Here is a 25,955-nt window from a genome sequence, read left to right on the forward strand (position 1 = left end):
ACACTGCCCTCATCCATTCACTCAGTCATTCCACACGTTTGATGAAGAACACTTTGGATGTAAAATACAAGGATTTTGACCTTCAAGAATTGATTCTTCCTGGGGCTCCCGGGTGGCTCAGTCAGTTAAGCGTCTGCCTTCTGTTCAGGTCAAGATCCCAGGGTCCTGGGATGGAGCCCCACATCGGGCTCCCTGCTCGGTGGGAAACCTGCTTCTCCCTCTCCCTCTGCCTCTCCACCCCAACTCACGCACTCTCGCTCTCTCGTGCGCTCTCTCTCTCACTGTCTCTCAAATAAATAAATCTTTTTTAAAAAAGAATTGATTCTTCCTATATATTTCTTACTAAGAAGATTATAAGCCTGGAAAAAAAAAAAACCTCTTATTTTTACACATATTACTACAATACTCAGCACAAAGTCACACACCTCAGCCCTCAAAAACACCAGCCATATGGATCCATGAACAAAAGGCCATACCCGACAAGAGCGGGGAAAGGGCCACCTGGCTTAGCCTTTCCTCTTCATTCCAGAAAGTGCCTGAAAAGATCTGGATCCAATGAAAGGAATTTCCATCTCCCTCAAATCAAGTCATTAAATATTTTTATGCACAAAAGGGTATAATCCTGTCATCTAAATAGTTGTAGACCATCAAATTAAGAAGATAATTGTTCTGTTGTGAAGTATGTGAAGTTACCCACTGGGAGGAGAGGCACGAGTTGCCATAAATTTCTTTAATGAGGAACGAATGGGATATTAATGAGGTATAAGTGGAAATATTTAACAGAAATGGTTCCTTGTACAAAACCAGTGTTCCATGCACATTGCCTCAACCTCATATTAAATCTCTTTGCCTTGGAAAGGCAGGTATATGATCCTCTGAACCCTTTACCCACACACAGGATTTTTTTGTGTGTTTAACCTCAGAATAGGCTTTTTTTAAATATTGTATTTATTACTTTTGAGAGAGAGAGAGAGAGAGAGAGCACAGACAAGTGGGAGGGAGGGGCAGAGGGGGAAGCAGACACCCTGCTGAGCAGGGAGCCCCACATGGTACTCGATCCCAGGACGCTGGGATTATGACCCAAGCCGAAAGCAGACACATAAGCCACCCAGGCGCCCCAGTGCTTTTCATCTTAGAAACAACCTATCGACATTTGGAATATTAGTAAAGAATATATATGCTGCTTTGAAGTTTACAAAGTATTTCTACTCAGAATAAATTTTTATATTATGATCTGGTTCTCCAACAATACTCAGAGATCAACTTATTCTCCCCATTTTACAGATGAGAAAATAGAGGCTCAAAGATGTTAAGTGACTTGCCGAACGTCACAAGGCTACTAATACACAGTGGGGCCAAGACAAGACGTCAGATCTTCTGATTTCAAGTCCCTGTATTGTCTGTGCGGGAAAGTGTGGGTTTCTACCTTTTCCCGTGGCTTTCTCTTCCCCTCTTCTGTGGCCTTTATTGGCTCTTCAGTCCCTGGCTGATGCTTTCTTTGTCCTCCCTTCATCACCCGGTCTCACCCAGGCTTCCTGACTGACTCGGCTGTAATTTTCCTCACCTGATGGCAGAAGGTAAAACAAGGCCTGATTTGCCACAGGCTGGGCCACGGAGATACAAATGCCCTCACTCAGGTCAGGGATAGGTGGCGAGAGAGAGGCGGACTCACGCTACCTTGCCCTGGATTTAGTTTCCAACGTCTTTCGTGGAACTGAAATAAACTTTAGGGAACCCAATGTGGCAAAGAGTCTCAGGCCAGAGAAGCCAAGGGCAAACCATCGAAGTTTCTAGAATAGCTTCAATGTGCCCGTGTCCAGAGATACCAAGAAGGGTCGGAGGATGTCTAGAAGTTCATCTTTGTCAACGATTTCTTTTCTCTCTTTTTATTTACTTCGCCCTGCTTTGTTAGAGCAGTGAACAGGTAGGTCCAAATCACATGAGCCTGCTTCATGAGCAGTCTGACATTAAGCCAATTGTCTGAATTCTCTGAGCCTCAGTTTCTACTTACATAAAATAGAGATGATAATATCCAAATCATAAGGTTTGTTTTGAGATGTAATCATACGATTCATAATTATCACAAATATGTGTGATTCATGATGTGCCAGGCGCTATTCTAACAATTTTCTCAACAATAACTTGTTTAATTTTAGCTACTAACATTGGCCTCATATTACAGACCTGAGACACAGAGATGGTGTGGGACTTGCCCAAGGTTGCACAGCTCATGAGTGGAACTGCTTGGCTTTGACCCCATGCAGTTTGTTCCAGAAGGCAGGCTCTAGCATCTTACTTTTAGGTTCAATAAGGTGAAATAATGCCTATGAAGTCCCAACAGAACTACCACGTACTCAGTAAAAAGTTAATGAACAGTGATTATGGCTACATTTAGCCTCCAAAAATTTTTTTCAGAGGTTACATCTATTATAATGTAAACATTAGCATTGCTCATGTCATTTTCTATTTTAAGATAGATTTTTTAAAAAAGATTTTACTTATTTATTTGTCAGAGAGAGAGAGAGCATGTGCACAAGCAAGGGGAGAAGGGGAAGCAGACTCCCAGCTGAACAGAGAGCCCGATGAGGGGCTCGATCCCAGGATCCTGGGATCATGACCTGAGCCGAAGGCAGATACTTAGCTGACTGAGCCACCTACGCGTCCCTAAAGATAGGAGATGTTTTTTAAAATTACGAAACCAGAAGAATCATTCAGAGGTACACTGAAAACATCTTCCCTACCCTGATTCCATTCAACAAAACCTGAGGCTTGAATCTTCCAGTGGAGAAGCACATGGTTATAGACAAGGCAAAAGTAGTGAAAAATTATTGCGGTTCAAAAGAACTAAGATAAGTTCTTTTGTGTGTATTACCGAATTTAATACTCAGGGGAGGGACTGTAGTGCCCAATTTAAAGATAAGAAAACTGATTTATGCTGTAGTACCCCATTTAAAGATAAGAAAGCTGAGTCATCAGATTTATTAGTCTCATTACAGGCACACCTTGGAGATCCCACAGTTCACTTCCAGACTCCTGCAATAACGTGAATATTGCAATAGAGCAAGTCAAATGAAGTTCTCGGATTCCTGGGGCACATATGTAAAAGTTAGGCTTACGCACTACTGTAGTCCATTAAGTGTGCAACAGCATTATGTCTAAAAGAGTGATCGACATACCTAAATTAAAAAACACTTAATTGCAAAATAAGGCTAACCATCATCTGAGCTTTCGGCAACCACTGATCACGGAAGACCATATGAAGTATAGTAATAATGAAAAAGTTGGAAATGTTGCAAGAATTACCAAAATGGGACAGAGACAGGAAGTGAGCAAATGGTATTGGAAAGAACAGCGCCCAAAGACTTGCCCTAAAGCACCCGCAAAACATGACAAAATGAGGTGTGCCTACAGTAACCTGTCCACTGAGTAACGTTAACAAGTGGTCTTATGTCACACAACTCGGAAATGAACACCGTGTGACTAACCCGGATGTTTCCACCACGCCCAGGTTAAGAGCAAAGCTTAGTATTCAGTGTTCCGCTTACCTGCTTGGTTCCAGGTACTACGCAGAAATCTCCACGCAGCGGTGTGAGCGGTGCAGCAAGAGCTGCAGGGCGTGCCGGGGCCCGAGGCCCACCGACTGCCTGTCTTGCGACAAGTTTTTCTTCCTGCTCCGCTCCAAGGGAGAGTGTCTTCGCGCCTGCCCTGAGCATTACTATGGGGAACAAAACACACAGACGTGTGAGAGATGCCACCCGACCTGCGACAAATGCAAAGGTGAGGGTGTGTCTGTCATTTTGCATGGGTGTGGTTGGGAAGATGAGGATTCCTCTGGGCCTGGCCCCTCTCTTCCCCTCGCCTGGAGAGCGCTGTCCTCCTGTCTCTTCCCACCCTCCCATCCTTCCAGGTCTACATAAAGGCATCCTCTCCCCCAGGAGGGGTTTCCCACCCGCTCTGTCCTCCTCTGCTTGTTGAACTTGGAATCTGCCTAGGGAGTTTTATTTTTATTATTTCAACAACTGCTTAAGATGTCTGTCTCCAGCTCGCCCAAGCTCCGTGCTAAGCTCCCTGAGACTTCTCTGTCCCAGAGAACCCTAGAATCAATGTGTCCCAGAGAAAACACAATCTAGGCTTCCTCTGGTAGTCACTCTTGCTGTTAATGGACCCAATGTCCAACCAATACCTTACGGACTTCCTTCCCTTGCCCCCTGCTGACCCACCAGCTCCCCAACAAAGGTAAACTTCAAGGTCTGCTGATTTTCTCTCCTAAGTATTTATGTACTCAGATCTCTTTTTCATTTTTACTCTCCTCGTTTTCCATTCTCAGCATCTCTCAGCAAACTTTCTGAAGCATGTGACTTGGACTCTGGTCTTGCCACCCCCTCTCCCCAGGTCATCCTGCACAGTAATTCTAGACCGAAATACCTCCTACAATGTTTTAATTGTTAAAACTTATTAGGTTAATATTGGTAGTTGGCCCGGTATATTTCCGCTATCCTTTACAAAATTATCTTGGCTATTTCCAGTCCCTTTTCTATATAAATTTTATACTCAGTCACATTTCATTAAAAAAAAATCCCTTGGATATTAATTGGCTTTACACTGAATTTATTTGGGGGGAGGGGAATCCATCGTTATGATCCTGAGTCATCACATTTATGAACATGGTCTATCTCAGCAATCTATACCTTTACTTGTTGTACTTCAATAAATCCAATAATTTTTTTTTTAATTTTTAAAAGGTGATTCAAGTTTTTCCCCAGCCAGTCATTTTAGCTTAGGACCTTGCCTCTCCTTCCATGTATTATAGAACCTAGAGCCACTCAGCGCCACCAAACACGTCATACTTTCATGCCTCTGCACCTTTTGCCTACATGCTTCCTCTTCCTGGAGAACAACACTATAGGGAATGCTCAACTTAGAACACCCAGTTTGGGCGTCATCTACTCTGGGAAGCTTTCCTTTGGGGTGGGGGGAGCTTTTCTTAATCCTCTCAGAAATGCTCTTCCTTACTCTTGATTCTGTAACATACTGTTTTATCATAGCTCTTTTTACATTAATTTTAATTAATCATGTCCATCTCTCCTAGTAATTGTGAGATCCTCAGGGCTGGGATTGGATTTATTTTGTATACTCTGTTCTAGTCTAGACTGTAACACATAGTAAGTGCTCATTTAGTGTATTCTGAATGAACACAAAACAAACAAATCCTACAGTCTTTTTGCAAACCAGAAAATTTGCTATTTTTAGACCTCCAAATGTTGTGTCTCCACCCTTTCCTCTGATCTCCTTCTTGGGAATTCCTTATTTAATGTCACTCAGACTTTCCTGATCTCTCTGTTTCCCACCTACTATTTCATATTTTTATTTCTTTGACTCTCTATGGTTTATACTAGGTTAATTCCTCAGTACTTTATTCCATTCCTCTAATTTGTTCTCCATATTTAGTCTGAAGCTCAGCTCACCTATTATTTTAGGGTTTTTTAAATTTAAATACCTTACTTTAAAATTTTAAAATTATTTCTTCTCTATACCCATCTCTCTTTTTTCTTTTAAGATTATTTATTTATTTATTTGACAGAGAGAGAGAAAGATAGCAAAAGAGGGCACACAAGCAGGGGGAGTGGGAAAGGGAGAAGCAGGCTTCCTCATGACCTGAGCTGAAAGCAGAAGCTTAATGACTGAGCCACCCAGGTGCCTCTATACCCGTATCTTTTTGTTTCATATCTTCATGTTTGTGTTTCCTAATTTATCCTTTCTTTATCGATATTATGTCTTTTTATTTTTTAACATCTTTAATATACTGATTATTGAAACTTTGTCAAGCTTCTCTATAAAAATGGTATTATTTGAAGTAAATTCACATTCTAATCATTGATCGTGTTTGTCATCTTAATGTTCATTTTCTCCATATATTTTGGATTTTTGGTCTTGAGTTCCTTTTGAATGGGAAATTTCATCCTTCACCTCCCCCCACTGTGTCCTTACTCCTCTCAGCCTAGTAGTTTTTTGGTTAACTCTGCACCTGCCTCCTACCCTGAAACTAAGTCCAGAAATAGGACATCCCAGCCTTCCTGAAGGGGATGCTGATGACAGTGCAGATCCCATCAGCAACCCAGCTGGCAGCCCTGAGGAGTTCCTGGTCTGGAGGTGAGGTCTACAGGGGCAGTGTCCCCCTCTGACTCTTGTTTTAAGATCTCAGCCTGGATTTTGGCCCACATCTAACATGAAGCACTTTTAGTTCCTATTATGATAGAAAAGTTAAACTCACAGACACCATCCCCATCTGCAAAGCAGATGGGTGGCATCAGTCAGACAACTATTATGTATTTATATTCCTTTTCCGGTCCAAAGTGATTTCATCTTATTTTTGAGCCCACCTAACCTTTTATTTATTTATTTATTTTTGGTTCTGTTTATATTTATTCTACCATTTCAGTCCGTGGAGAGTATGGGTTAGGTCAGAACCTAAATTCACATGTGATTTTTGATGTAGGTGTGTTACTAATGGATAAGCAGATTCTTGAAAGAGCACCATGCCCTAAACTATCCTTCTGCTAATACAAATAGCTAGGGGTTGGGTATAGTTGGAGTGTTTGTTTTGGTTTTCGGTACTTAGTACTGTTAGATGAAACAAGCAAAGGCCAGCCTGTTAACAGCCTGCTTCTACCCTTGCTTCCTTTCCCTTCCAAAATGATTCATCTTGGAGCAGTTATTTGACTCTATAGAAACATCAAGAATGGAGATGAGAAATTCAGCTTCTTCCCCACCCTGGGAGAAGACCGTCAGCCACCCTTGCTGTCTACCCACAAAACTGACCTTCCTAAGTACCATCTTGATGATATTTTATAATAACTTCTCCCCAGGTGCTTCCCAAGTACATAGGAATATAGTCTTCTCCAGACTGAAGGTGGCTTCCATTATCACTATGCCTTAATGCCTCCCCAAATCTACTTCTCCTTCCCAAATGGTTTTCCTGAACTCTAGTTCCATACATCCAATTGCCTGCTAATGAGTTGCTCGACACCTCAAACTTGAAATGTAAATGCAGTTTTCTCCAGCCACCCCACCCCATCTGTAGACCACCTTCGCTCATGCTCCGCATCTTGATGAATGGTTCCAGCACCTATCCAGTTGCCTGAGGCAGTAACCTGGTCAGATAACCCTCTGATCCCCATCTCAACCCTCACATTCGGTTTGTCCTCAACTCCTGTCCATCTACGCCAATCTCTTAACTCTCTTCTCCCCTCTCTTCGCTTTGTAGTATCAATGCCTTAGTTCAGACTCTTATCTCCCCTAACCTAGTTATTCACCAATCTCTAACTGGCCTTCCTGCTTCCAGTATTAGCCATTGTATACCAACCAGTCCTCCATTATGTTCTCAGATTGATCTTTCTGTGTGACAAATACCATAATGATACTTCTCTGCTTAAAACTGAATCTCCCTCGGCAGTGCCTGTGTGGCTCAGTCAGTTAAGTGTCCAATTCTTGGTTTTGGCTCAGGTCCTCATCTCAGGGTCCTGGGATCACGCCCTGCATCAGGCTCTGCACTCAGCGAAGAGTCTCCTTGTCTCTCTCCCGCTGCTCCTCCCCCATACTCGCTCGCATTGTGTGTCTCTCTCTCAAATAAATGATAACATGTTTTTAAAAAATGACTCTCCATTGATTCTAGGATAGAATCTTAACTTAGTTAACTCTGCATATGAGGTTCTTTGTCTTGGGACTCATCTCACGCCTCACCACCCTCTAAATCCAGGCATAGTCGGTTTCTGTAAACCTGAGCCAACCTCGCCCTTTCTCCTTCCACAGTACTTTCCTCAGCCTGTTGTGCCTTGCTACCTCTTTCTAACCCATTACAGTCAATATTTCCTCTACAAAGCCTTCCTTAATCCCTCTATTGTGTTCCTTTAGTACTCTGCATTCATCCATCTTTTTAGTTACCCAACCAATGTTTCTCCTGCAGTATGGCCCAGACAAGGGTTCAAGGGTGAACAAGGCAGTCAGGGTCCTGGAGCCCAGAGGGCATATTTTATGTTATTTATTCTTTCTCTCTGTCTCTTTAAACTGAGATCCTCAAAGGCAAAGATTAATACATCTCATTTGCCTTTGTTTTTTGTTTGTTTGTTTTTGTCTTTAATCAATTTATTTACTTGTTAGAGAGAGAGAGAGAGAACGCGCACAAGCGCGTAGGAGGGGCAGAGGGAGAGGGACAAGCAGACTCCCCGCTGAGCAGGGAGTCTCGCATGGGGCTCGATCCCAGGACTCTGAGATCGTGACCCGAGCAGCCACTTAACCGACTGAACAACCCCCCCCCCCATCTCACTTACCTTTGTATCTCCAGCACTCAGCACGGTCACAGAAATAGGCAGTGACAGCGGCCAGTGGCTCCAAGGGCACCTCAAGCAAACGGTGATGGTGCTGGGCAGGGAGGTCATGCTTGCTGGGCTAAGGCACCAGCTAGCACAGTCCACAACACATCTGAGACAGTGGAGCTCTGTGCTCTGTAGGACTCTATCTCCAGCCCATCATGAAGGTGACCATCAGAGTGGCCCTCCGAGGCTGAAGCAGCAGGGGAAGTCCATCTCCAGCAGGCAGGGGCTGGAAAGGCTTAAGGCCATGGTGCACCATCTCCAGTTCTCCACTCTGCGATTTCCAAGGGCACCATGGCCTTCATCTGCTTGGAGGGCAAGGTAGGCAAAAATCTGGTCACGTCTTTCCCGGCCTGCCTCCACGGCGAAGTCATTAAGCTTGGCAGCTTCCCTCAAGTCCACAAGGTGCTCGCCGCCAAGTTCAGAATCAATTTCCCCACATGCCAGGGGATTCTTTCTCCCATGACGCAAAGGAAGAGAATGAAATGCTGCCCAAAGACAGGCCAGGCACGAGTCACCTGGAGGGGCCGCCCTGCAAATTGTTTGCGCAGAGTTAGCCCAGGGAGCAGGTCATGGTCAAGGTGCTTGAGAAGGTGGGGAGATGGGGAACATGGACATCCCAGTGCTGGACCCACAACAGGAGGAGATGACAGGCCGGAACTTCCACACCTTCAACTTCGGGGACGCCTGAACTTCCAGGCCAAGGCGCACGCCGCGAGTACGTCGGTGGGCTTCATCCAAGCCCTGGGCCGCCTGAACCTCCCCTGGAAAGGCGAGCAGCGCCAGGCCACCGCCTGCTCCGGAAGGTTCCTCTGGATTCCGAACACCGGAGTGACACCTCGCCGAAGAAACAGCAGCTCGAGGCGCAGAAACTTGAGGAGCTGGAGGAGCAAAGACGATAAAAGCGCCCAGAGAAAGAGGCAGAGGAGAGGCACAGAGCAGAGCCAAGGAAAGACAAAGAACAAGAAGGGGAGAGAGAAAGAAAAAGAGAGGAGACGCTTCCCAAGAGGGAACAAAAACAGAGCGGCCGTGAACTCTGCCCGAACCAGAAAAAGCTCGAGAAGCTACGAGGAGCCGAAAAAGCTACGAAAGAAATTAAGGTGGCAGAGCGGAAGCTGGCGCTCGGCGGAAGCGGCATGGGCAGGCGGTCGGGCCAATCGCAGGGCTGCTCGGCCGAGCCCGGCACCGCCCATGGGGCGTGGCTGATCTTGATCTGCAGCTCCGAGCCACCTGTCTGGCTCTGGGCTGCCACCTGCGTGTTTCTCTGAACTGTGGGTTCAATGTCACAGCCCCTCGCCCCACCGCTTTCTTTGGGCTGCTTGCAACCATACCGCCTCCCCCCAAAAATAAGTCTTAATACCAAGAAGGATGACAACAACAACAACTTGGAATATTCAATATTTAAGTTATTTTGGAGTGACTATCAGTGACATAAACATTAAATTAATCTTAGCTACAAAGTGCTTAGACTAGTGGACAATCTAAACTAGTCTGGGACTGGTCACATGCTATCCATACCAGGCCTAGAATTTCTTTTAAGTAACTCACAACGCGGTGTATCAACACTATCCAAATAAAACGTAACACAGGCCATACACACATTTTTAATTTTTTTAAAAGATTTTATTGATTTATTTGTCAGAGAGAGAGCAGAAGCACAGAGAGCATCAGGCAGAACAGGGAGAGTAGGCAGAGGGAGAAGCAGGCTCCCCGCTGAGCAAGGAGCCCAATGTGGGACTCGATCCCAAGACGCTGGGATCATGACCTGAGCTGAAGGCAGACACCTAACCAGCTGAGACACCCAACCAGCTGAGACACCCAGGTGTCCCATACACACATTTTTAAATGTTTCAGTGGTCACATTTTAAAGAATAAAAATAAATGGATAAAATTAATTTTAATAATATATGTATTTAGTTAACATATCCAAAATATAATCATTTCAACGTGTAATTGATGTAAAAATTGAGAATTTTTTTCTGCGAAGTCTCCACAATCTGATGTTTATTTTGCACTTACAGCACAACTCAAGTTGTGAGTGGCTACCGTACTGGCCAGCACAGACTAATTTAGAATAATGGTTTCAGATGGTATTTTGGCAGGAGACCATCTTCTTCAGAAGAAATCTTAGGCTGGATCCTATGATGCAAATGGACCCAAGCAGATCCGCTCAGATTGGAGTGGGGAGCCCAGGCAGAATCTCAAGAGCCCCACCTAGAATGCCCTCCTCTGCCCCTCATACCACTCCCAGGCAGTCCTAGAGACAAGTCCATGAAAACTCTGCCATGCTGTGGCTCCCCTATCTGCAACTGACTCCCATCTTGAAAGAACTGGCCTTCCAAACACACTTGCATTAAGTCACCATTCATTTGTATTCTCTTATTTTCATTCCAGAGGCACCTATAGTTGCTGCTCAAAACTTCTAATTAGAATAAGATAAATGAGGGGATACATTGAATTGGGGGTACGGTGGGAGGGTGGTAGAAAGTTAGCATTATCCCTGGCCATATCATAGTAAATATGGTGTTGGCTTTCCATTAGATTTTCTGATACTGCCATAACTAGATGTGTGGGCCTTTATTCTAACTAGGATTGCCAGATAAAACCCTGTATTCTGATGTGCTAAATCTGACAACTCTGATTCCAATGTCCTAGGGTGTTGCAGTGGGCTAGAGCCCTTGGGTTTTTCATCAAGACCAGGCAACCATCATTAGGTTATTTAATGTCTCAACCTCAGCCAACCAAAAGAGAACACTAGCTTTTTAAGAATTTGGGGGGGGGCGGGGATTGTAGAAATTATTAGTGATCTTGTAAGCACAGTCTGAAAACCTATAAATATCTTTAATTGGGTCTGAGATTTCCTTGGTGGATTAAGGAGGATGGTTCTGAAGATTCCCAGTCTCAAAAGTTCATCAACACATCCAGAACATGAAATACTATTCAGGGCAAAAAAGGGATGAGCAATTAAGCCACGACAAGATACAGAGGAAGCATAAATGCATATTACTGCGTGAAGGAAGCCAATCTGAAAAGTCTACATATTGTAGGATTCCAACTGTGTGACATTTTGGAAATGGCAAAACTATGGTGGAAACAGTAGAAGGCCAGCAGTTGGTCACCAGGGTGGTGGGCAGAGAGAGATGAATAGAAGAAGCACAGAGGATTTTAAGGCAGTGAAAATACTCTGTATGACAGTCTCATCATGGATATGTATTATTATACATTGGTCCAAACCCACAGAATGTACAACAGCAAGAGAGAACCCTAAGGTAAACTAGAGACTTTGGGTGAAAATGATATGTCTATATAGGTTTATCTTTGGGTAAGAAAAAGAAAAAAAAGTACCATGCTGGTGAGTGTTGATAATGGGGGACCCTTTGCACGTGGTAAGGAGCAGAGTCCACGAGAAATCTCTGTGCTTTCCCCTCTATTTTGCTGTAGAGTTAAAATTCCTCTAAAAGACAAAATAGTCTTACAAAAGAAGTCCATCAACACATTCTACCTGATCATGTACTCAAAGGATGGCTGGTCCTAGCTGGGTGCATCTCGCAGCTGTTCTGAGGCCTCCTCCTCCTGTATTTGACTTGAACCCTAGATGGGCCTGCTGGAAGCCTTCCATGTGTGGGGCTCACTGTCTGTACCATCCTACCCTCACCATGCTGCACACAGCCGGGGCTGCTTAGTGAATCTTCCGGTTTTGCAAGATCTAGATTACAAAACTGGGGAACAGGTTTGCTCCTGGGTTATAAACTGGGTGAAAAAAAAGGATGGACTCCAAGGTACCTCCCTAAAACATTAGCTGTCATACCACGAAATGAGGAGACACAAAAATTACAGGGAAAATTTTGTAACCTAAATAAACAATTTACCAACTGGATTGCATTCATTCACAGTTGACTGCCCAGTGGTATCTATCAGAGTTGTAAAAAAAATATGCCAAAGCACTAGACAGGGTGGGGGTAGGCGACGGATGGCCCCCCAAGGCCTTATATTACCTTTGTATGCAGTTGGTTCCTCCATAATTATCTCATTCCTTACTTTTACACATTTAACTTTTTATTTATCCTCCTCGCAAAATTGTTTGAAATAAAAATCCGTGCTGGTAGCCAAAACCACTGTAGTCTTTCCAGCTTCCTCTTCCTGTGTGGAATGACACCATGGATGTCCCCAGGGGTTGCTCTGCGTTGCTGAACTCATCCTGTGGGGGTCAGTCCAAGGGAAAGCCAGTAGTGAGTTCTGAATTCTAAGGAAATCTCAAAGCCATCTTTATAGGTCCCACAGTTGCTGCAGATTCTTAGAAGCAATGACAAATGTAGATTGTTAAACTTGGAAACAATAGGAAAACAATCCGGAAATTAACAAACTGCCTTTGGCAAAAGACTCTGCGTACCCAGGGTGTATGGATTGTGCAATAAATCAATATAAGGAGATATATCTGGTGACAGGTAGTGCCTTTGGGGATCACCCAGGTATATATATCCAATAAGGGGTTAATATCCAAAATATATAAAGAACTCATACAACTTAACGGAAAAAAAAATCTGATTGCAAAATGGGCAGAAGTCTGGAATAGACATTTTTCCAAAGAAGACATGCAACTTACCTACAGTCAAATGAAAAGACATTCAACATTACTCATCAGAGAAATGCAAATCAAAACCACAATGAGATTTCTACCTTAGACTGGTCAGAATGACTAGTACCGAAGAGACAAGAAATGGCAGGTATTGGTGATGATGTAGAGAAAAGGAAACCCTTGTGCACTATTTGGTTGGAATGTAAATTGGTACAGCCACTACGGAAAACAGTATGGAGATTTGTCAAAAATTAAAAATAAAAATACGGTATGATCCATTTTACTCAAAGAAAATACAAACACTAATGTGAAAAGATATATGCATCTTAAGTTTCTAGCGGCATTCCTTACAATAGTCAAATTACAGTAGCAGCCCAAGTGTCCATTGATAGATGAATGGCTGAAGAAGATGTGGTATACGTACAATGGAATGTCCCTCATCCATAAAAAAAGATTGAAATCTTGCCATTCATGACAACGTGGATGGACTTAGAGCATATGATGCTGAGTGAAATAAGTCAGACCAAGAAAGACCAATACCATATCATTTCAATTCTACATGGAAGCCAAACACACACACACACACACACACACACACACACACACACAAGATAAATGAACAAACAAGTAGATTTATAACTACAGAGAACAAACTGGTATTTGCCAGAGGGCAAGGGGTGGGGTGGGAGGACAGGTACAATAGTGAAAGGGATTTGGAGGTACAAACTTCCAGTTATAAAATAAGTAAGTCACAGGGATGGCAAGTACAGCATAGGGAATATAGTCAATAATATTGGAATAACGTTGTATGGTGGCAGATGGCGACAATACTCGGCGTGGTGGGCACCTCATAATGTGCATAATTGTTGAATCACTGTTGTACACCTGAAACTGATATAATATTGTATGTCAACTACACTTCAATTGAAAACTTAAAAATAATAAAATGGCTTTGAATTGGTGTCACTACAGGCAGCCCCCAATCCAAGAAGCTGCTGGATGATAAAGGTTTATTCTCTAAACTGTTGTTCAGAGCTCAGAATTTTTTTCCATAGAAACACCATTATGATGGAGCTCACTGATCAGACATGAAAGTTGATTTAACTACTAGTGATTGTGAAGGACAGGACTCAAGGATCTACTTCAAATTCAACTAACCACTCTGTACAGTATTCTTCTCATGGGAAGACCTATATCAAGTTGCAACTCACAATGTCAGTCACATTCCATGTCCCCCATCCATCTCCTTGCTTGTTTTTGAAATTCTCAGCAAAAACACCAGGACCTTCCTAATGGAATGAATGAGAATTCAGGTCTCCTGTGTCCAAATCCTTTCTGGAAGTTATCCCTTAATATCTGGGCAAAAGGTAATGTTTGGGTCAGTCATTCTTAGGGTCTCTGAATTAGGAGAGTAGGGTATTACCTCCACAAAAACAGAGCCTGTAGATTCCGACCTCCTCTACTTGGTGCGTCATAAGGGGTTAAGGCAGAGAGCATGACTGAAAGAACATTTACTGTAGGTCAACAAATGTGAATTGGAATCTTGACCATTATCTATGTACACTTGAATGAATGACTTGACATATCTGGGTCTTACTTTTCATTTATTTTAAAAAATAATAAATAGGGGAAAAATAATAATAATAAATAGGGGAACCTGAGTCCTCAGTAGGGCAAACATCTGACTCTTGATTTCAGCTCAGGTCATACCAGGCTTGCAAGATCCAACCCTGTGTCAGTCTCCACACTGGGTGTGGATCCTGCTTGGGTTTTTTTCTCTCCCTTTCCCTCCGCCCCTCTCCATGTCTCTCTGTCTCTCTCTCTCTCTCTCTCTAATTAATTAACTAATTAATTAATAGTAATAAATAAATAGCATGCCAAATTTTTGGAAAGAAAGTTTTTAGCTTTCAAGAGAATTTCTAAGGAGTCCATCCTCCCCAAATTAAGAACAAGTGGACAAAAGGATCTGCTAAATTCTTTTAGCCCTGCCTTTTAAATTCTAAGTCTAGTCTTTCTTAGAAGCTGCCTGACCATGATTTCCTCACCAGCTGAGTATCAGGACCCACCAAACCATCTGCTATCATTCTCCTCCTTCGTATTAGTTAAACAATAAGAAGAATGACAAAAATTTTATACCCTTTCTACATGATTTCCCATTCTCCAAAAATCTTTCTTTTTGCTGTCATCAAAGATCTATCACTTCCCAGACCTCAATTTCCAAATGAGTATTTATGTTGATTGGACTTCTAGGTCTTCACTTGGTGTCTTGCAGACTTTCCCACACCCCCCCCCCCCATCTCCTCAATCAATCCATCCTTCTTCTTCAATTTGCTTGACATGTTCCTTGCTCCTAAGAGTTTTGGACCCAAGACAGGTTGCAATCTAAGGTCAGCCCTCATAATTTAGGGTCACTTTATTATTTTTTTTTCCTTTCAGGAAAAGGAGCACTTAATTGCTTATCCTGTGTGTGGAGTTACCATCTAGCAGGAGGAATCTGCGCCTCGGACTGTCTGGTGGGAGACTACAGAGTGGGAGAGGTACTGAGAGCTGGGCATAGTGCCCTCCTCCGTTTCTGCAGAGGTGTGGGAGGTCGTTCTGGGAAAATCAGGAAGTCTCACAATTCCCATGCTTGCTCCAGTTTTATAACCTTCTACCACTGCATCACAGAAGGGTGCTACCCACCTGTTGCCTTAATCTCAAAGGGACTGAGATGACCTAAGATAAATAATGGGGGAGTTAGATAATGAGGACCTCAGATTTATCTCTACATTCATTGTTCATGATCTTAGCAGTTTCAGGGCCACTTAAGATTATTATATCAGAAATAAAAAATATTAGGGTGCCTGGGGGCTCAGTCAGTTAAGCATCAGACTCTTGATTTTGGCTCAAGGTCATCATCTCAGGGTCCTGGGATCGAGCCCCAGGTCAGGTTCTACATTCAGTGTGGAGTCTGCTTGAGATGCTCTCTCCTTTTCCCTCTGCTCCTTCCCCACTCAACCCCCCCCAATAAATAAATCTTAAAAGAAAGAAGAAATATCTTCTCTCCTACCCCTCTGCTGTCTCACCTGAAATGCCTGAATAATGTCAAAACTACACAACTGCTACGAGCCTTCCATTTCCTCCACCCTGCACAGTGTATTGAGAGAGATATATTTCACTTCCTTGCCTAGAAACCAGGGAAATTCTGAGTTCACTAACTTCTTGTGCTTCCAAACTGTAGAAATTAAGCAAATCTCTCCATGGTGAAATTAACATGACCCAACATATTCACACAGGAGTTCTCTTTACATCCTTCCATCTTGGAGAAACTCCTCAATTTCAGAGAGATTAGATAATTTACTAACCATCACCTGGGTGGTAAGTAACAAAGCTGGGATTGAACCCAGGGGTCCTCACAGCTAACCCAGGATTTGGTAAGACAATCACAGCTGAGACAGCACCTTATCAGCACCTGAAATGTGCTCAAAGGCTCAACAAAGGCAATTTCCATTCCTTTCCTTTCTACCACACCACCCTTCCAAAAGCACTGAAGTAAAACAGGAAGACATCTTCCCTCATTGACATTTTTAGCACCACTGAAGCAGCCTCTTGTCAGGAGGGAAGCCACTTTATCCTTATCTCTTATTTCACTGTTTTAGCTAACCAGTCACAAATATTACGATGGGGCAGGGCCACACGCAGCATCTAACAGCAGAGAGGCCAAGCGGATTAATGAGTGCAGGGTGTCGGGTCAAAGAAAATCCCAGGGCAGACCTGATGAAACGTGGAATTTGATGGGTCACCCGTGTTGGTGACATTGGAGCAAGGTGCTGGGGATTCTCCCAACTAGGAAGGCACAAAAAGGGGGTCCCTGCCCCTCAGCTGTCTGGGTTGTTGCCATGTGGGAGTGATGACCGTGTTGACAGTCTAGTTTTTAAAGAGAAACTAGGAACTGATTTAGAAGTGAAAAACCCGATTTTGAAATGTGGGCAATGAACTGAAAATTTTATAAAGGGCAAGGTCCATTTCATAATGAGCCAGACACAACTTGTCCTTGACCAGGTACAGCACATGAGCTGTCTGTTCTGTAAGTTGAGCGGTTCTAGAAGCGTGTTCTCCCACTGTTGTTACCAGAGGATCTCAGATGCAGAGACCCAGCAGTGGTTTCCCCCAAGTGCAGCCAGGTGGGCCTTTCAACTTAAACCGTGGAAGTGGACCCAGAACAAGCTGTCTTTCTTCTGTCCCCCACATGCCTCCCTTCCTCATGGAGACAAGATGGAACTCCCACCTGGGAACTCCAGTGCCTTGTTGATTTCTCCACACTCAAAAAGACTCTCCCGATTGTTCTTACCAGGGGGAGAAGTTTAACTGTGAAAAATGTGATGAGAGCTGCGTGGAATGCAAGGGACCTGGCACTAAGAACTGTACGGTGTGCCCCGCCAACCTGGTGCTGTTTGTGGATGACGGCCGTTGCCTACACTGCTGTAATGGGTCTGATTCCTCTAACGCCCAGGACTGCTGTGACTGCCGGAACACCACAGGTGAGCCGAGAGGAAGAGCAGCCTGCAGAGGAAGGGCCTAGACTCCAGAAGGGGATGAGAGCACAGGGGAGAGAGGATAGAAAGTTCTGGAGAACAAATAGAGCGATCTTTTTATTGAGTGCCTGCTATGTGCTCACTGTCCCTAAAACTTTCTGTCCAACAACTCATAGAAGTAGATCCTTTTAATTTTAATTTTTTTAAAACATTTATATATTTCAGAAAGAGAGTGTGAGAGCACAAGTCGGGGGAGGGACAGAAGGAGAGGGAGAGACAGAATCTTCAAGCAGACTGCCTGCTGAGTGTGGAACCCAACTCGGGGCTTGATCCAAAGACCCAGAGGTCATGATCTGAGCTGAAATCAAGAGTCAGCCACTTAACCAACTAAGCCATCCAAGTGCCTCTAAGTAGATTTTTTTTAAAGGAATCTCTACACCCAACCTGCAGCTCTAACTCATGACCCCAAGAGTCTCACGCTCTATCTACTGAGCCAGGCAGGCACCCCTATAAGTAGGAATTATTAATCCCCTTTTGCGGACGAGACCACTAAGATTCAAAGGGTTTGATTAGTATGTTCAAGTCCACAACAACGTTAAGGGCTTATCTGGAGTTAGACTGTAGGTCGTTCAGACTGCAAAGCCTGCATTCTTTCCACTACTGGGCTGCCTCTAAGATAACTCAAGTTGGTCTAGAATCTCATCTTTTAAAAAATATTTTATTCTACAGAAGAGAGAGAGCACGCACGCACACACATGGGCACATGAGTGAGGGGAAAGGGAGAGGGAAAATCTCAAGCAGACTCCCCACTGAGTGTGGAACCAGACTCAGAGCTCAGTCTTACGACCCTGAGATGATGACCCGAGTTGAAACAAAGAGTCAGACCCTTAACCGACTGAGCCACCCAGGTGCCCCTAGAATCTCCTCTTTATAAACTTACTATCTTCTTTTTTATTATTCTCTCCTGGAAAAAAAAAAAAAAAGGAAAAGAATCAACTATCAAAAAAGCTGATGTCAGTGTTACCTTGATTCTGCTATAGACTCATTCTATGGAAGTTAGCCCAAGTCTAGGGCTCCCCTTAGAGATTTAAAGCATTTTAGTATATGTGCTGCCGAAGTGAGCACGAGATTTAAAGCATTTTAAAATGAACATTCGGGATGCCTGGGTGGCTCAGTCAGTTGGGTCACTGCCTTTGGCTCAGGCCTTGATCCTGGGGTCCTGGGATTGGGTCCCGCATTGGGTTCATTGCTCTGCGGGGAGCCTGCTTCTCTCTCCTCCTCTGCCTGCCACTCTGCCTGCTTGTGTGTGCTTTCTGACAAATAAATAAATAAAATCTTAGAAAAAAATAAAATAAAATAAAACAAAATGAACATTCATCAGAGGCTAAAAAGAAACAAAATGCCTTTTACCAATTCCCAGGCCTTCAACTGCTTCCTTCCCCCAACCCCATCCATATGTATATGGGTACTTGGGCTTCACCGGCCACAGACTCAGAAAGATCCCAAATGGAGAGATTCCTTCTTAAATAAATAAATAAATGTGTGTGTGTGTGTGTGTGTGTGTGTGTGTGTGTGTGTGTGTAAAATATTTGTATTTATATGTTTATTATATATTATATATTTTTCTTCTTAAAATATATTCTCTAGTCCAGAAGCAGATCATTTCCTTGGGGTTCAGATGTATCCAGGCCTGACAAAAAGACACCATATTTACGTGAGCCTGTCCGTGCATAAGCGAAGTAAAGCTCGGACCCATAACTGCTACTGGCCTTTTTTTTTTTAATTTTTTGTTAGCTTTTTCAATTAAATTCTAAAATCATCTTTCCAAAAACAAATTATTTCCTTCTTTTAGCTTTCCTACCCCCACAAACACCTGGTCTCTCCAGCCCCTCATACGTAACCACCGTCAGGGTCTGATTGCCTAATATCCACATTATGTCAGCTAAGAGTAATAACCCTCATTACATCAGTGGCTTTAAATGAAACCAGAAGTGTGTGCACATTGGATGCAGAGTTTCTCCAAGACTGTTCCAACTAACAGCAATTTAGTCAGCCTTCCTGGGCCTTCTGTGGCACTTGAAGATCCCCCTGGGACAACGCTACAAAAGTCTAAATACTCTTGATTACCTGCTCATTTTTTTTACGGATACACTCTGCTCCTTCAAAGAAACCAGATCACGGAGGCTGACCCTGACTCTGTAGACCTAAGCCTGGAGAAAAGAAAGACAGGATTGCATATGGCACCCTAGTACCTGAAACAGTTTCAAAATATCTTTTATTGACTCTCCCGCCCTAGGCCATATTTATCTCCAAGTACCACCCACAGATTGCTTATCCATCCCTCTGGTGCTTTAATATTTCCTCCAGGGAAAAATTCTGTGCTGATATTGTTAATGTCAAAAACAATTATGATAGTGCTATTATGTAGAAGAGGAAATTCTGTTTGATGGGAAAAATCCCACGAGGATGAAAGTTTGGATAAAACAGGCAACTTATTTATCACTAGCAAAAAGAGAGGGAAATACACAGTGGTGGTGAATCAGACCTAATTGGCCAGTACGTAATAAGCAAAAATAATGGCCCCTCAATTAATTGGCAGCAGAATTACATCCATTAAGCTAGTATATATAATACACCTAGAATCTCATAAAAGAATCCTGGGGGCAGACCCTGGTGGTTCAAAAACCACTTACAGAAAACTTACCCTGTATTTCAACTTGTACATCCAACAGAGCCTGCTAGTTTTTTCCCTGGTGCTCTCATACTCTCTCTCACTGGTGGATGAACGACAGGGGGACAACAGGGGGCAGGGCTCTCAACTTTAGAAATCGTCATTATGATACAAGAGTCCCCTATCCCTCAACTTGGTTGTCAGAATTTAGAGAAGTTATGGCTCTTCCTATCAGATTAGGGCTACAGAATGCATGACCCCAAAAACACAGTTGTCAGAGTGTATGCCCGAACGTCTCCGGTCCCTAGCATGCAATTTGGATTCCTGGGTTCAAATTTTAATTGCTCCACAGACAAGCTTTTACCTCTGACAGGCAATAATTCATGTCCTCTCTGTGGGCCTCAGTTTCCTCAACAGTCAAGCAACGGACTGACCTAATTAATTTCTTTTTTTTTTTTTTTTTTGTATCATCGCATTGAGTTCTACTGATTGACCAGAGTAAGTCAACTTGGTATTTAAAACAAATCTCCAGGGGCCCCTGTGTGACTCAGTTGGTTGAGCGTCAGAATCTTGATAATCAGCTCAGGTCTTGATCTCAGGGTCATGAGTTCAAGCCCCATGTTGATTTCCACACTGGGCACATGGCACCTACTTAAAAAATTAATAATAATAAATAACAAAACAAACCCTGTTCTCCAGCTGATTTGCCTTTTCTCTACATTTAGCTGTGGAGAGTCTGTCCTGCCAGCCTTCAGGTCATTTCCTGGGTTACTTAAACACTGATGTGGGTGTTGTCTAGATGGGATACTCCACCATCTTCTCCAGAAGTCTGACCTAATTAATTTCTAAGACCCCTCACAACCGTAGAAGTCAATGGTTTGGGGGCACCTGGCTGGCTCAGTCAGGTAGAATGAGTGACTCTTGATCTTAGGGTTGTGAGTTTGAGCCCCACACTAGGCGCAGAGACTACTTAAAGAAAAAGTCAATGGTTTTATAATCTTCTCTGCCCTTGAATGTTGGACCAGGTTAAAGGGTACCTGAGGAAAGGAATCAGTCTTAGAGAAAGTCAGAGTTGAAGCAAAAAATAGAGCTTTTAGCAGTAACTAAAGCACGGCCCAAGATGGAGTATTTGATTAAGAAGGAAGTAGAAAAATGGATTGGTCAGGTTGGATACCTGGCTACTGACTCATGAGGTGTGAGGGGACTCTATGTCTCAAACTGATCTTCAGCCTAGAAGGGTTTGTTGGAATCGTCAGACACAAACAGGGACTCTCAGGAGGTACATGGTACAATTCTGTAGTGTTGTGCCCTCTAGGAAAATCAGAGGTAATGATTCTGCCATTTTAGTTTTCAAAGATAAAGCAAAGCTTTTTTACTTCGGAAACTAGTTTTCCTCATTGCTTTTCTTCTCTCCCACGCTTCCCCGCTCTGCTCTTGGTCTGGGGTCTTCTTCCAACAGAGGAGTGTATCCTTCAAGCAAGTGACATCGGGCCTGCCGGTCAACATACAAAGACAGCCCTGCTCATCACCTCCTCCATTATGCTGGTGCTTCTGCTCGGGGCAGCTGTGATCGTCTGGAGGAAATCGCGGGGCCGAGTCCAGCCAGTGGCGAAGGCCGGCTATGAGAAGCTGGCCAACCCTAGCAAGTCCTATGTTTCCTATAAGAGCAGCCATCGTGAAAACACCAGCTTTGAAGAGGATCAGGTGATTGAGTACAGGGACCGGGACTATGATGAGGATGATGATGATGATATCGTCTACATGGGCCAAGATGGCACTGTTTACCGGAAATTTAAGTATGGGCTTCTAGATGATGATGATGAGGATGAGTTGGAATACGATGATGAGAGTTACTCCTACCAGTAGACAAGAGCCCCCCCCAGTCCTGCCCCATTCCACTCACAGGCATGCATGTGAGTGTTATAGTTTGGGGGTTTTATCCCCACACAGTGGGCTGATGTGTGGGTGTTTGTCTTTGTCGCTTAACCATGAGTCCAACTAGAGTATGTAAGAATGTTGAAATAATTTGTTCTTCTTTTGAGTGGCTAAACTCAATTAACCACAACTGAGGAACAAGGATAAAATTCAGAGAGATTTCCCTCAAAATAATAAATCAAAATACAGGAAGTAAAAAAAAAAGTGAGATTTGTACATTTCATGAGATTAAAAAAAAAAAGTGGACCTCTAGGAATTCTGTTTCTCAGCTATACTGTGGAGATATTTGCTGCCTTCTGGGATTCTGGTATTTCTGTAAATGATGTGGGGGATGGGGGATGGGAGGACAAGAGAGTTGTTTGTCTCAGGGAATTTTCCTCCCCTGTTAGTCTCATCTTTAGGCAAAGTTTGGTTCTTTTTGGGTCATCTAAAGAGGGTCCTCCTCCTCCTGCCATTTATCACTCCCCTCCAGACTGCCCCTGAGGAGAAGATGATACTATCTGTGCTAAGGGGGTTCCCAACCTACTTGGAGATGAGGAAAGAAAAGGGAGCCAACGTCAGAGCCAAGGAGCCCTGTGCTCCCTGGGCTCTGGTTCTTCTGCAGGAATCCACAGCCAGTCTGTTCTAGGGATGAGGAAGTTCAGGCAGAACATAGGTAGCAGCAAGCCAGCAGGACAGAAATCATTACATTTCCAAGAATTGCAGCATTACACCCTCATAGTTTTCTAGGAGCTTCTGTGGTGGGAAACACCCACTAAGACATCAAGTAATAGAGAAAAATGGTAGAGTCAACCTAACATAAAGTGGGGTAAAATGACAAGAACTGCATCCACTCTGGAAAAACAAACAAACAAACAAACAAACAACTTTTTAGCTTTCATTGACAGCCTGTCATGGACCTGAGAACTCACGGTAGAAAAAGTTGGAAAGGATTCTAACATGGAAAATCCCCATGCCCTGCTCGCAAGTGTTATCCCAACCTTCTAGCACTCTCTACCGCTAAGATCCATTTCTAGACATCCCAGGCTCTCCTTGGTCCACTCTCCTGCCGAGAACAGGCTCGGATTTGTGCACTGGGCCATTTTCTACCAATAGTAACAGAGAGAGAGGGGGTCTTACCATGTGAAATTACATAAGCCAAGTTTTGCGGATTTTCTTGTCCAAGCAGAAGTTACAGGCAGTGCTGGGAGGGGATCATGAAAAAAAAATGACATTTTCAGACGACAATGCTACTCATAAAAAAATTTGTCACATACCTCCTATAGGTATCGAGCTAATTCCTTTAAGAAAAAAGTCATTCCACTTAGTATCAGGACTTCATGGGGTTGGTACTGTTATTACCCTGTTTTTATAGGAAACCTAAGACTTTTGAGAGGTTAAGTAAATAGCCCAAGGTCACAGAAAGCTAATCGGGATTCCAGCAAAAAGAATGACCCTGATGGGCATATTCTTAATAGATATGCTATACTGGCATAAAATAAGAAGTAACCTAAATATAGTATAAAAGAGTGGTTATTATTTTATTTCATGATATGGCAGCTATATTATCTTTACTAAATTCATGCATTTTTCTTTTCTTTTAACATAATGTATCACTGACACAGGAAATCTCTGTGAAGAAGCCTTCCGAGTACTGAAGGCCTCCATGTTTCTTAGGGGAGTGCTCTTAAAACAAAGGTTGGCAAACTTTTCTCCGGAAAGGGCCAGATAGTAAATACTTAAGGCTTTGCACAACGATCAACTCAGCCATACGGCACTAATGCAGCCAATCCAGAACAATTAAGTGGGCCACATTCCAATTAAACTTTATTTATGGGTGCTGAAATTTGGATTTAAGGCAATTTCCACATATCATGAAATATTGTTCTTCTTTCGATTTCTTTTTTCTTCCAGAACTTAAAAAGGTAAAAGCATTCTTAGCTCGGGGAAGTTCAAAATCAGGCAATGGGCCAAACTGGCCAACAGACTACAGACTGCTGACCTCATCTTAAAAAAAAATCCTTAAGAGCCCATGTGTATTTATACACACATGATATGCTTCCAACAGTTTTGATCATTTAAAATCATCCCTTCCAAATCTATCATCTGAAGTTCTGATAGTGCCCTTTTTGATTCTTAGGAAATAAAAATGGATGTAGGATAGCCATCATATCAATAGGAGACTTCTTTATCCCTTCCCGTGTAATTACAGAGTGTAGACTAAGCAAGAGTAATTTTGTTCGTTCTGTGTTGGTTTTCTTCCCTGGTAATTCTGAATTCCTGATAGACTGAGTTGTACATTTCTTTGTATAGGCTGGAAATGGTTTTCCAAGAAAAATCTGTGTTTATGATACACAGTTAAAGATTAACTGAGGTTGAGATGACCTTGAATACCAAGAAAAATTGTGTTGTTACCTTGTGTGAGCCCCCAAAAAAGGCCTGTGCTGTATGTTGGTACAGTTTGACACCTTTCCTTCCTTGTTCTTGGTCATGCCACCTTATCCTCGGGCTTCTTTTGAACACTATGCTAACAACTGTCTAAAAGATAAATATGTGGTTGGAAAACAAGGTCACTTTTTTGGTTTTCTGTTTGCAAATACCTTGGAAATATTGAAAGGATCCTTATAGACTGGAAATGCACCAAGAGGCTGAGCAAGGGCTTGGAAAGTTCCAGTTCATAGACAGCAATTTTAAAATTGGACCCAAAATTAAATCAAGACCAGATAAATGTGATGGGGACTGGCTTATTCACAGCCTATTTCTGAGCCTATTGTGGCCCTGGTATTATGATTTACCAAGTAAGAGACACAAAACAATGCTGTTTGTTTATTTGTTTGTTTTAAAGATTTTATTTATTTATTTATTTGACAGACAGAGATCACAAGTAGGCAGAGAGGCAGGCAGAGAGAGAGGAGGAAGCAGGCTCCCCGCTGAGCAGAGAGCCCAATGTGGGGCTCCATCCCAGGACCCTGCGATCATGACCTGAGCCGAAGGCAGAGGCTTTAACCCACTGAGCCACCCAGGCGCCCCAACAATGCTGTTTGTTAAGAGTGCTGTTTTTCCTTTTTATCCATCTACCTCCGATGACTGGAGCTAGTCATAGCTGTCACGAAACTTCTTCCTGAAGAGCAGTCCAAACCATCTGTCAGCCCCACCATCACTGACTCAGTTAGGTCCCCAGTCTCTCTCATCTGGACCCTTCCTGCTTCCTCCTGAATTTTGCTGAACTTCAGTCTTTTTTTTCTCCCAATTTACCCCCATCCCTTTAGCAAAGATCCACCAGATCTCTGGTCCACCCAGCCATTGCATCCAGAGCTCCCCACCATTCACGCTGACTTTGACATTCAAAACATTGCAAGACAGCCACTGCTCTCTCACCAACCAGTGCCCACCCCTCCTTATTTCCCAGATTCCCCATCTGTCCTGAATTGCTTCTGAGTTTCCCCAGGACAACATTCTGGCACCTCCTGTCCTTGGGAACACATGGTTCACTCTTCTTAGCATATTTTTCCCTCACCTTGACCAATTGGAAACTTTCCAATCCTCCTTGTTCCCTTCTTAAAACCTCCCTTGGGAGGTCTCCCCTGACCACCTTGAAAATGAATCACAGTCTCACCTCTCTGCCACCTAGATGCTCCGTGTGTACAGTTTTTCACATCATGTATCAGTATCTACTACTCGATTCTGTGAGGAAGCTACCATTTCCTTTCTAGAACCTGGCACAGTGCCCAGAACTCAGTAAGCAATCAGGAGCTCTTGGTGGAGTTGAGTTTTAGGAAGACAGGACTCACATATATGAAACAACTGGACATTGATGATGGTATTGAGGGCAGGGTTAAGTGGGAAGGGGGGGAGGAGAGGTGGTGTCGGTTAAGCAGGAGGAGTACAAGGTAACTGCAAATTAGAGGCTG

At 43.3% G+C, this 25,955-nt stretch overlaps 1 protein-coding gene across 2 annotated transcripts in view; it reads left to right on the top strand.

Moving 5' to 3' along the window:
- PCSK5 (proprotein convertase subtilisin/kexin type 5) overlaps positions 1 to 21,996 on the top strand; it is a gene marked incomplete at both ends in the record, with an annotated part of 451,941 nt that extends 429,945 nt beyond the window's left edge. For both annotated transcript variants that reach the window (XM_080819754.1, XM_080819755.1), the window contains 4 exons: positions 3,560 to 3,777; positions 15,382 to 15,482; positions 17,279 to 17,465; positions 21,590 to 21,996. In XM_080819754.1, the coding sequence (XP_080675880.1) occupies positions 3,560 to 3,777; positions 15,382 to 15,482; positions 17,279 to 17,465; positions 21,590 to 21,996 (913 nt within the window). The remainder of the gene's footprint in view (positions 1 to 3,559; positions 3,778 to 15,381; positions 15,483 to 17,278; positions 17,466 to 21,589) is intronic.
- Positions 21,997 to 25,955: the final 3,959 nt, after the last annotated feature.

This window comes from Martes martes (genome assembly GCF_963455335.1).
Source record: "Martes martes genome assembly, chromosome: 12".
NCBI lineage: Eukaryota > Metazoa > Chordata > Mammalia > Carnivora > Mustelidae > Martes > Martes martes.